A 12,544-nucleotide genomic window follows, 5' to 3' on the forward strand; every position below is an offset into this window, starting at 1 on the left:
ACGTTTAGAGTACTGTTAATCTAAAACGTCTTAAGATAATTTATATACTACTAGAACAATGAAGGAGATAACTAAAAACTAGGATCGTCTCCTACTTTACAGGAAACTAATTACCCAACAATCATGTACATAGAGAGATTGTAGGCAATTCTACGCTAATCAATAACTAATCATTTACAAAATATATTCTATATCTAACACTCCCCGCAGTCAAAGCAGGAGGTTTGCCGACGCTGAGACTGTTCCAAAATTCTTCAAACAAGACCCGTGGCAACCTCTTAGTAAAGATATCGGCTACTTGATACCGGGATGGAACATGTAGAACCCGAACTTGCCCACGTGCAACCTTTTCACGAACAAAGTGAATATCCATCTCTATATGCTTTGTACGTTGGTGTTGAACAGGATTACCCGACAAATAAACAGCACTTACATTGTCACAATATACCAATGTTGCCTTCTGTACTGGACAATGCAACTCGAGAAGAAGATTACGTCGCCAACATGATTCTGAAACTAGATAAAGACAGCGTGGGCTGTCGCTTTGAGGACCAAGATAATAAGTTGTCCCCGAGAAAAACACAGTAACCAGATGTAGATCTCCTTGTATCAGGACACCCACCCCAATCCGCATCAGTGTAAGAGACCAGAGATGAGACAGATGATGGGTATAAATGCAAGCCCTGGTCTAAAGTACCTTGGACATAGCGAATGATACGTTTGAGACCAGACATATGATCCGTCCTTGGATCATGCATGTGAAGACAAATTTGTTGGACGGCGTAAGAAATGTCCGGCCGTGTAATGGTAAGGTACTGTAACGCCCCTGCAAGTCGCCGATAGCGAGCAGGATCATCAACTGGAGTACCAGAAGTGGCACTAATTTTTGATTTTGTGTCAACTGGAGTAGCTGATGGTTTACAAGATGCCATGCCAGCACGCTCAACAATTTTCTCAGCATATTTGCGTTGAGAGAGAAACAAACCACCCTTGTGGCGAGTGACTGCAATGCCCAAAAAATGATTTAAAGGACCAAGATCCTTCATAGCAAACTCAGAACTGAGACTAGCCATAATATAATGCCGGAGAGCATGAGAAGAAGCAGTAAGTATAATGTCATCAACATATACCAAAATGTATGCCATATCTGTCCCCTGTTTGTAGATGAATAAGGAGGTGTCACATCGACTATTAGTGAAGCCGAGAGATAAGACATAGTCAATCGTAAACAATCTCAACACGGCCGAAAATTTCAGAATGGTCGTGGTGGTGGCCGAAATACCAAGGGAGGTAATGGCAGGGGCAACAAGGCTAGCCCACCAGGACAACAACAACAGATGCCATTTTGGGGTTGGGATCCGTATGCAAATTATGGATGGTCTCAATGGGCTACTCCACCATGCCCTATGCCTACCCAAGGATGGGCTCGACCTCCCCCTTCTAATAACAAACCTGGTGTAGAGATGACAAACAACTACAAAATTCAAAATATTTACCATTATATCTATAATAGATAAAAAGTACAGTGGTGGTAGTATACTAGTGCTTTATATTCACCCATGATTAATATGCAGTGGGAAAAGGAGACATATAAAAGAGTTCTAATAAAGATACCTTAGTTTTTGAAGCATATGCCGTGAAGTAATTAATATACTTTACCCATGCATGTTAGCCCTGAAAACCAACAAAATCAGAAAGTTTATCAGCTTCCAATCATTTATAAAACTAAGTCTTCTTTATTTACAGCTTAACAATAATAAAAGGCTATCCATATATAACAACTAAATCCTACTTATAATAAATTTTAATATTATACCAATAGATTATGTTGGGTGCACATCAAGGATATACTACAAGAAAACTGAACATGCTAAAAAATTACATTTTGTTCAGCAGTTTTTAAAATCCTAAATTATATCCTATATATGAAGAAGCAGCAGTTTTTAAAATCCTAAATTATGTCCCAGAGCTTATGAATCTATCAGATTAATATATGCGCGTCCAGGATGTGATTAGTTTAATATTGTGGAAATTAATTTGCTGTCCTGTAATCCTGTGAGTAGTTGAAATGAGAAAGAAACTTATGCATTAATGAAATTTAAGCTGAGTTGCATTTTTTGAGAGAACAATCTGTCCTTTGCGACTCTATATGGGTGATTTTTCATCCATTGTTAATCAATTCATAACAGCAAAGCTCTGTTTCTATTTTGTAGAAGCAGTATACACTGAGGGAGTTGTACTATAATAAATAACAAAGGATAATCAATCCTGTGGGCTTTGTTATCTGGACTCAGCTTGTAGCCTTAACCAACCAACTGCAAACACAGTTTGTTATTAAAAAATGGCACAACTTAGATGTGTTGTTGAAGAGAATGGCATCATGCCATTATCAGTGAGAGCCAAGACGTATTGAGAAAAGATTAGAATCAGTGAGATGCCTCGGGACATAGAGGAAACTGTCCAAGGTTTTTTTGCCAATTCGAGATGTTGTGTGAATTAGTGTCTTGTGTTAAAGGAACTAGAGACGTTGTTGGACTATGACACATCGATTTGCAGTGAGCAACAGGATCTTGTCAGTAGACTGGAGCCTCTGCCAGACAATGGTTCCAAATCTGATCTGTAATTCTCAGTTTCTTGGTTGATAAGGGACTAAATTAACTCAGTATTATGACCTAAGAAAGTGAAAGCGCATAAATTAGTTAGTGTGATAAATAAATCTCTGTTACTTCACGATGGTCCAATCCCCCAAACTTTTCTAATGTTTCCTCCAGACTATTATGATGCTGAAGTAGAGCACATTGCTGCTCTACAGAACTCTAGTTTCGATGAAATCAGCTATTGGAGGATTTACTTCTGATTCTAACAAACCACATGGTGCTTGACAATGAAAGAACATACAGGAGTAGAAAGAGACATGTACTAGTTCATGCTGCTATAGCCTATAAGATTGTTTACTTATTTGTATATACTCCCTCCGTCCCCCCTGAGTAGTATACATTGGGGAACGGGGACGCGGCACGGACTTTAATGCTCCTGTAAAGTGTAGTTGCGTAATTTATTTTTGAATTTTTTTTTTTTTGAATTAAAGTTTGGATGTTATATTTTTATTCAGAAAAAGAAAATCTCAAAAATAAATTACGGAACTATATTTTATAAGAGCATTGAAATGCGTGTCGAGCAGTTGAAAAGAAACATATACAATCAAATGGGACAGAGGGAGTAACATATAAGTAGCATAGTGCAGTACATAGAATCTAAACCGACAAGGCCAAAACCTAAATCAAAACAAGTATAGAATGAGCTTCATATGTGAAACAAATCCAATTAAGATAGAACCCAAATCAAAACCTAAATTTAAAAACCTAGAAAGTTAGGAGAATTCAATTGACAACCTAAATTATAAAATCCCAAACTAAGAGATACAAAGAATTAAGAGATACAAAGATACATACTAATTGAACTGAAGCTTCTGACGACAGCCTCCAATAGCTTCCGATTTGTACCCTGAGATGAATCTTTTAACCTTTGGTTGATTTATCCTATGGTATATTGAATTGATTAATTTCTATGCATGTGCAGACATTATTTGGGATTTTTGCCTGGGGTTGTTCTTGATACATTATAACGACTGGTATGTGTCCTTGATCTCAGCAGCTACATTAATATCAGCTTCTAGTTTGTTATGTAATTATTCCCTTTTATGGTTCAGTGTGCAAAATGTTTCAAATGGAGACTGATGCCGTCATAGGAAAAAATACATCCTAACTAACCATCATAAAAACTTTTCACTAAATATCATAAAAACTGGTATGTTTTATGATCGAAGGTGTACTACTACAAGTTACTGAACTTTTAACTAAATATTATTTTCTTACTTTTTTCATTTCACATTATACTAGAAATCTAGTATAAAGTTGTTAAGAAATTGAGATTGACCTTTTGGTGCCCACTTTCCAGAATATTAATTGTCCCAGCCTTGAGTGCAACAGCCAAGGTAAAAAAGTATCAAACAAGATTGTAATCAGGACTTCTCCACTAACTAACCATCGTTTCCATAAGCAAGAGTCCTTGATCCAGGGCTGATGATCTGTAGTGCTCTGTGAAATCCATCCCCAGGTTCTGCAGAAACTGAACTCACTTCTGTTAGATGTCAAACTCTCTGGAAGGTAAATAATATCAGCAAATCTTGAAAACAGATGTAGTAGCATGAAAGGCAGAAAAATAAAAGACGCAGCAGTGAAGTCGAAGCCGGTGGACAACTCTGAAGGATTTTTATTTAGTCCATGTTATTAACTATAACAGCTTGCTTTGTGTAAACTCAAAATCAAGACTACCTGCATGCATGAACCAGCTTGGATTCCTTAAAACAAGGTAGGCTACACACGGCTTGAATAAATGGAAGGTTGAAAAATAAAGATAAGGAGAGCAGCTGCATAAATGTGTATTCAATATATATCCTAAAATTATGGTGGGCTGTAGAAATATGAAGCAGGTTTATTAATTGTAAACATACATAAGTGAATAGGTGTGCAGGTGTTAGACAGGCTTATTATGGTACTGCATGCATGCATAGTAAGATATACAAGTTTGTAAAACACAGAAGTGATGAGAAGAGCTGAAGCTCTTTGCATGCTGTAGCGTGAATTTGTTATAAAGAATAAGCCGTAGCTTTATCTACTAAGAAAAAGTGTGATGTTGAGTTTATTTTCTTGTTAAATCATTACTATACTATTTATATATTTAGTGTGTGAAGCTTATCACGTTTCCAACAACACCTAGCTCATGTAGCAGATTGTATTTTTCCTTGATTTTCAGGACCCAGGAATCACCTTGAATAATTGTGAGATTCTACTTAGTTTCTCATCAAACTAACAAATAAAATATCCCATTAATTTAAGGATATTAGACAACAGGTATCTCAAAATATTCTATAATTTGTGAGAATTGATGCCTAATGGTCCAGAGAATAACTTATGCATGTGAAAGACAAGATAGGGACATATTTAGACTTCATATAGCCATCTCTTGTTTTTCATTTATTCCAACTAACACATTTTTTCTTTCAGTATAGCAATCTTCAATGACTGTTCTTTGTTCTTTGAAGCAATATTTTTCTTTCACCTTATCAAACGGGAAACCAAAAACTGAACCCTATGAAAAGAAGATAAAGATATAGAGAAAAAATAATGTCAAAATAGAAGTAAGAATGTGACCCATTTATAAATTTTAATTACCGTCCTATTCCTAGGGCATGAGTAGGTTTTGATTGGACGCCAATTTTAATTTTCAGTGTAGCAGTCATTTTTGAATTTTGAATTTTTGGTGGATTTTTCAATTTTTTATGAGTTTTATTTCCTAACAATTTCGGAAAGATTTGATTCACCCTAATATTGGACTAATTTATAATCATTTCAAATCTTTTACTTTGGACGGATATTTGATATTGGTAAGTTTTGATCGGGCCACATATTTAATTTTTTCATATAATTTTAAGGAATATGTAAACAAAATATAGTCAACATAGTCAACCAAAAAATATAATGAAATTATTTGATTTCTTATATTTTATTAATATCTAATTTAATGAATTTCACTATGCAAAAGCAGACCCTGTGTTGGGCCATCTGGAGGGCTCGCAAGGATCTAGTTTGGAATCAGAAATTCTCATCTGTTAACAAGATAGTGGCAGCAGCGAAACACAGGCTTACACAATTTACAATCGCCCTGAGCAGGTCTTCTAGCATTCTTCTTGAACCACATGCTAATAGAGATGGAGTTACTAGCTTCCTGGGTAAATCCCCAACCAAACACAGTTAAGGTGTCCGTTGATGCAACTATTTTTGAAGAGAGGTCTGAAGTTGGTTTCGGAATGGTCGCTAGAGATTCAGATGGAAGATTGATAGAAACAAAAGTCTTAACGAAGTCGGAGTGCATTAGCCCAGTTCTTGCGGAGGCCATAGCTGTGAAGGAAGCCTTAAGCTGGATTGATTAGAAGAAATGGTTAGGAGTTACCCTCGAGTCTGATTGCTTGGTTGTGGTTCAAGCCATCAGGTCAGCAACTCCAATGCGGTCTCATTTTGGAGTGATTAATTAGGAATGTCGAAGTTTTATGCAGTGTCATGTTCAATTGTTATTTGTCAAGTGTTCTACAAAATATGGTTGCTCATCAGCTTGCTTAGGGAATTTCTTTATACCTAGTCGTATTTTTGATAGGTCGTCTGTTACTATCAATATTCAAGCTTGTATTGAGATGGAGTTGAGTTAATAAAATCTCTAGCTTTTCGTCAAAAAAAAAAAAACTAAGAAGTCGTTTGTTTTGGTGAGTAAAATTTTGATGGAGTGATAAATCTAAATATTCAACCGATGATTTTGTTTGTTAAAATAATTTTTTTAATGACACAATTTATTGTTTTTCAAGATTAATTATTATAAATTCAAAATTTTGGAAAAAAATATCATTACTTATTCTAATAACACACATTATTTGATTAGTTTATATGTCTTTTGCATAATTTTTTGTTATATTAGTTCATTTTTAAATAATAATCTCATGTTATTTTGATGTAAAATTCACAATCATTTTAATTTTAATAACATGTAAATTATGAAAAATGATATAGATATTATTAACAAAAATTATCTAGTTAATCATAAATATAAATAATTCTCATAATGAGGATATTCATTTATGTAAAAAAGTGTATAAAAGTATGATTGTTGCTGCTTGTAATTCTATTACCATTCACTTCAATAAAAGTAGCGTGGACAAAAAAAATGTTACCAAACACTTTTTTATTCACTTCGCTGGGCTTGTTCACTCTTAAACATATGGGCCCGAAAAATATAAAAATCAAACTATCTCTCTTCCAACTTATTCTTCAATGGGCTCATTTACCCTTGAACAAATGGGCCTAAATAAAAAGCAAACTGTATATAAATCCCTCTTCCTGTTGTCTAGGGTTATATACTTATGGTTTTTATAAGAGGTTTCGGCTGCGGCGCCTCCATTATTGATGAATCTGTGGACAACGAGTTGGGAGAGTCTCAAAATAAAGAACCAGAGGACCGCAAAGGTGATACCTATATACATTTCTATAAAGTTTTCTCATTGCTTTTGATTATTATTTTTTTGGTGAATCTTTTTTTCGGCTGGAAGACCTGGATTTAGTGTTACTGTTATGTTTAGGATTTCTTATGTTGATTCCAAACATTTAATTAATTTTTTAGCAAAGTTTATATTCCATCTTTCTGTATATGTTTGTATTTGAAAATGTAATTGTAATATGATTGTTAAGTTGCATTTGTGATTTGTAAATATTCACCATGAAGGATAGTAGTTTTTTGATTTTTAAGTAATTTACTTTATGATGAGTATTGAATTGATAATTTTCTCTTTGTAGACGTTATTTCAGATTTTTGGGGCGGGGGTTGTTCTTCGTGTATCAAATAGAGGCTGATTCTATCAAATAAAAATTACAAGGATATAAGTGAAAACATACCATAGCAATATATGAAATATTGTGTGTTGTGTTAGTGTTGTAAGTATAATTTAGTCTTATTCATCTTTTTCAAAAAAAGTTAGATTTATATTTTGCTAATTCAGAACTAAAAGCTTAATATGGCCTACTAACTATATGTTAATATATATAGTTGCTTACATGATATGATTGATTTTTGTTGCCATGTCTACTCTCCTTTTGTAAAATATAAATTTTGTGTGCAGTTTTATTTTGCGAGTATAATTAATTGTCTTTTTGTTTATGTACCCTTCAAAGCATAAATAGATAGTCGATTATTTAATAAGTTCGATTTCATAGACTTTCTTATTAGTCCCAATTATAATAGATACTATATATTTTACGGGCAAGTACTATTATTTGCTTTGGATTGTAACTAGGTCACATTATATGTACTTGCTCAGCTTTATTTTATTTTATTTGTGACTTGTGAATGATTTTTTCTATTTATGTTGGCTAGGGTGGATAACAAGTGGCAAGGAAGACGAGGATTTCACAAAGAAAGAGGAAATGAAAATGTTGCTAATGGTAAAATCTTGAATCTACGTAGAATCTTGGAAACATATCTCCAATGATGAGCTTACAATTTTATTGTGACAAACATTGAATTTTCTCTCTATAATTCCCATATTGAATATATCTAATATCTTCAAAATGATTTATGATAGATTTTTTTAATATAACTCCCCTATCATATTCTTTCATGTTCAGCTAACACCTATCAATGAAGTACTTCAAGCAAATAATGAAGAAAATGCTCCAAAAAAGATTGAGAATCAGATGTCCGCGATATATATTTTAAGGTAGTATTATTTTACTTTTATATAATGAAATTATTTCATGTTAATTGATTATTGAATTTATGTTAAGGGTTGATATGGTTATGTCCTTAAAAATTTGTTGGCTTGTACCTATTGCAAGGTACAGAACTTGCAAATCATGTAATAAATTTTTTGATTATATCTTTTTTTCCTCGCTTACATTTGATGGGATCAGGGAGTATATATTAAAAAGAAAGAAGAAAATTTAATGTATGAGTAAGGCGAAAACCTTGAAGCTAGACATCATCATATTCTGGTGTTATTTGATTGTTTGTGGTGTCAAATCCAAGTATCAAAACTAAATAATATAATAAATAGTCAATAAACTCCATTAGGCCTTCTAGGTGGCGTAAATATAAGTTCTGGCTGTTGACAACTCATGAACATGAAGTATTACTATTGATAGTTGGGTAGGAATTAATGTATGTTAAAAGGAATTAGCAGTGTTGTGAAAAGCGCGCCTAGGCGAGCGCCTAGGCGCAAAGCGAAGCAAAGCGCACCCTTAGCGCCTCATATATATCGAGGCGAAGCAACTTCAATGAAGCGCACGCTTTTAGCCTTGAAGCATAAAGCACGCTTAAGCACGAAGCGGTAGAAAAGCGCGCTTCAGCGAAGCTAAGCGCATAGTAAGATATTTAATGTTATTGGGCCACTTTTAAGGCCCAAAAGTACTAACCCATAACAAAAAAAAGAAATTTGGGTCACTTTCAAGGCCCAAAAGTACTGACCCATAACAAAAAAAAGAATTTTAGGCCCAAATAAAAAGGCTATGTCAGGCTCTTAGCTTTCAACAACTTTAAAAGGGGAAAAGCCTAGCCGTTCAAAATAACCCCAATCCTTCAAGTTCAAAACAGAGCAGAGGTAAGAGGCCTCGACGTTTAATAGATGAGGACGAAGAAGAACAAGAGTTTGAATTTGAAAAGATCACTTTAATACATGAAGAAGAGTCAGGTCAGGATTTTGAAGATGAAGACTTCGATGAAGATGACTTTGGTGAAGATGATTGATAAAATATCTACATGTTGAGAGCTGGAAGCCTGAAATTCTGCCTATGAAACATAAATTTTGAATTTTAATATTTAATTTTAGGATTGTTTTTCCCTCTAAAAGTATTATTTAATATATTATAAAGGATAAATTAAGTTATTTTTGGCTTAAGTGTGATTTAATATATTATGAAGTATAAATTATGTTATAAACCTATATACATATATCCTAAATAATAAATTAAAAAAATTTGTAAAACATGCGCCTAGCTTTAAAGAAGCGCGCGCCTCGCTTTTGCGCTTTGCGCCTAGGCTCCAGAGAGTTTTGCGCCTCGGTGCGCTTAATGCTTTCGATAACACTGGGAATTAGTAATACCAACGAAAATTTAAATTTGAACATTCGAGCAATAATGCAAATTAAAACCTCCTGTAGTTTACATTAATTTGGATTGCACTTAAGTTGAGTTATAATGCATGCGCGACCTATAGTTTCTCTTTCTTTGTTTGTCTATAATCAACACATGGATAGTTGGGTAGTTTCTTGTAGTTTACTATAGATACTTGGGTAAAAGTGCATGTCTTCTTTCTTTGTTTTCTCCTGTAGTTTTTGCAACATGTTCATTCACTATATGCTGCAATTGACCGCCCTTCTCTGTGCAGGCCAGGGTCTTTGGTAGTCTACAATCCTCCTCCTCCGCCACCGCCTCCACCATTCAGATCTGGTCGTTTCAAACTACCGGAAGGTTGGGAGGTTGAGGAGGTGCCTCGCGCTGACGCTTCTCGTATTGACAAGGTCCTCTTTCCATTTCCCTACTCATTTAACTTCTCTAATCATGTTTTCAATATTCCGGCTCAATCGAAGTTCAGTCTGAGTTAGGCTCTTATTGGTTCGGCCACTTGTGTTTATGTGCACCTGCGTTACAATTTAGCTTACTATCTCTTATGATTGGTTTGATTTGGATTGTGAGTGGGGTTATATCTGTGTGTGTATGTTTTAACTAGAAAACTTCATGCGAAAAATGATAAGAAGGCCTTTGAGATTCAAAAGTTTATTCCTAATAAAATTAGGTACATGGTCCTGGAGCTGACTTAGACACCTTGTGTGTTGGGCCTTATAATGTGAGACTAGAGGTACGTGAAATATAAATTTCTTTAAGTAGTGTATAAATATGGCAAGTACCAGAACATCGTGTTAAATTAATTTGGTTGTTTGCGTTCTTTTCTCTACAGGAATGTTTTTCCTCCTTGCATAAATTTTTAGCTAAAATGGATGAAGTTACCAATCTGCAAACTATTATGGATTCTTATGTCCCAGTAATGAAATTGAAGTTCCAAGGAATATTGATTGATCTCGTTTATGCTCCTATATATCTTCGGGTTGTTCCAAATGTAAGTGTCAGGACAACCTTTTAATCTAAACTTATTTTCGAAGTTTATTGGTATATCTAGTGACAAAAAATAATATAATCTATCATTTAAATCGTTAACTCTTATTCTAATGAAGACTATGTGATTTGCCCTTCATTTGGTGTCTCAAGAGTAGCACTGAACAATGAGCCTTGTAATAAGTCAAGTCGATCTATCTTTAGTACTCATGCAAAAGGCCTTCTTAATTACACTTTAGTGCTAGAAAAGAGTTTGCATTTTTGTAAGCAAGTGATCCCAATTAATGTCATATATATATACTGTTGATTCACCTAACATGTTTGTATAGATGACGAATAGATAATCAAATTGTTATGCCACATATGATTAGCTTACTCACTCCATCTTCTAAAGGATGTTGTCAGTGAAATTGCGCAATTATCACAAAAATTCTTGTAATTAAACAATAGAAATAGATAAGAGTTGAAATATACTCTTAATTTACTATGTTGCACCATATTTGTGTATGCCATTGTATGCCTTTTCTCACAATCAATGAAATCTTATTAGGAATATGCTTAATTTTAACTAGAATATATATGGTGGCCATTGATGTCCAGGAAACTTTTACCCTCCCTTACCAGCTAAAAAGTATAGCTAGATATAGAAGTGCCTTTCAGCCAAAAATTATAGGTGGAAGTGGAAGCACCTTCAGGCTATAATTTTGTGCCAACCAGGAAATGATGGCTGGTTAAATGGTCCTGGACATTGATGGACAGGGACCGAGAACCTTAAAATATTAGTCCAAGCCGCTACTGCTTCTCCAAATAGAACCCTTGGTTTGTTTAGTAGCCCTTTAATTGAAATCAAGTGATAAACATGATGTAAATTAGAGTTGCCTGAAAAACTCAAGTGTTAGATTGTACATAGCCTCAAATAAGATATATTGAAAGCTGTCGACCTAACTAAATCTGTATATATATTGACTGTCGCTGGCTTGTTGCCAGATGCTGAAACTTGTAGATGAGAAGGCCCAAATAAGTACAAAATGGCGATTGTTCCCGCTAGAAAGACCCCATTTAGCTCCCCTTACAAGCTACCTGAAGGTTGGGTTGTGGAGGAGGTACCTCGTAACACCCATGAGGGCTATGTTGATAAGGTATGTTCTTTCCCCAAAATATTGCCACTTCATTTTAGCCTTATAAAGCTGGTGTTTCTTCGAACTATAGTTCTTGTAGTTACAATTTTCATCTCTGTTGCCATCAATTTAGAGGATTTTGCAATTTTCTCAAGATAACTATTTGGATGAGTACAACTCAGCATGCTAAATCCAATTAATTAGGTCTTGAGTATTTTAGGGTGCACTAAGAAAAGGTGTGGTATCAAGTATTTAGGTGTATGCCTTTTTTTCCTTTAAACTTCATTACATTCCAAATTTTCATCAATATTAGCTTTTTCAAAGTGTTTGTTATTTGGGTTCTGGTTCCATTGTTGATTTGTTGCTTTTTAAGTTTCTATTATAGCCTTGCTAGTTCATTAGATTATTCTTTCTATCATTTTCTGAATTTGATGGTGTAGTTCATATGCGAATGCTGTTAGGAAAGGAACGGCATATGCTTTAACCACTTTTTTGTCTTTTTTTGATACACTCCTTAAAACTTTTTATCGAGTAATTGTGTTCATTTCTGTAACTTGCATCTAATTTTAGAGAGTAGCTCCTACATTTATATAATGCACATGTTTGCATAATATGTGTTAGTATGAGAGTTTTTACTTAAGTTTTCATTCTGAATTTTGAAACTTCTTACCACGTGAACAGTATAAGGAATTGATATTCTTTCGCTTTGCAGGCCAA

The 12,544-nt window shown here is 34.4% G+C and overlaps 1 protein-coding gene across 2 annotated transcripts; it reads right to left on the reverse strand.

The window, feature by feature from the left end:
* Positions 1-19: 19 nt before the first annotated feature.
* Positions 20-4,595, reverse strand: LOC108194089 (uncharacterized mitochondrial protein AtMg00810-like). 2 transcript variants are annotated; one of them, XM_064081033.1, is made up of 3 exons: positions 3,937-4,595; positions 1,615-1,674; positions 20-1,452 (listed from the first exon to the last, which is right to left on the reverse strand). In XM_064081033.1, the coding sequence occupies exons 2-3, from the start codon at positions 1,629-1,631 to the stop codon at positions 492-494; spliced, it is 978 nt and encodes a 325-aa protein (XP_063937103.1). In that variant the 5' UTR covers positions 1,632-1,674; positions 3,937-4,595; the 3' UTR covers positions 20-491. The 2 variants fall into 2 exon arrangements, with proteins under 2 accessions (XP_063937103.1, XP_063937102.1); XM_064081032.1 differs by lacking the exon at positions 3,937-4,595 and adding an exon at positions 3,453-3,924.
* Positions 4,596-12,544: the final 7,949 nt, after the last annotated feature.

Source organism: Daucus carota, chromosome 7 (genome assembly GCF_001625215.2).
Source record: "Daucus carota subsp. sativus chromosome 7, DH1 v3.0, whole genome shotgun sequence".
In the NCBI taxonomy this organism is placed as follows: domain Eukaryota; kingdom Viridiplantae; phylum Streptophyta; class Magnoliopsida; order Apiales; family Apiaceae; genus Daucus; species Daucus carota.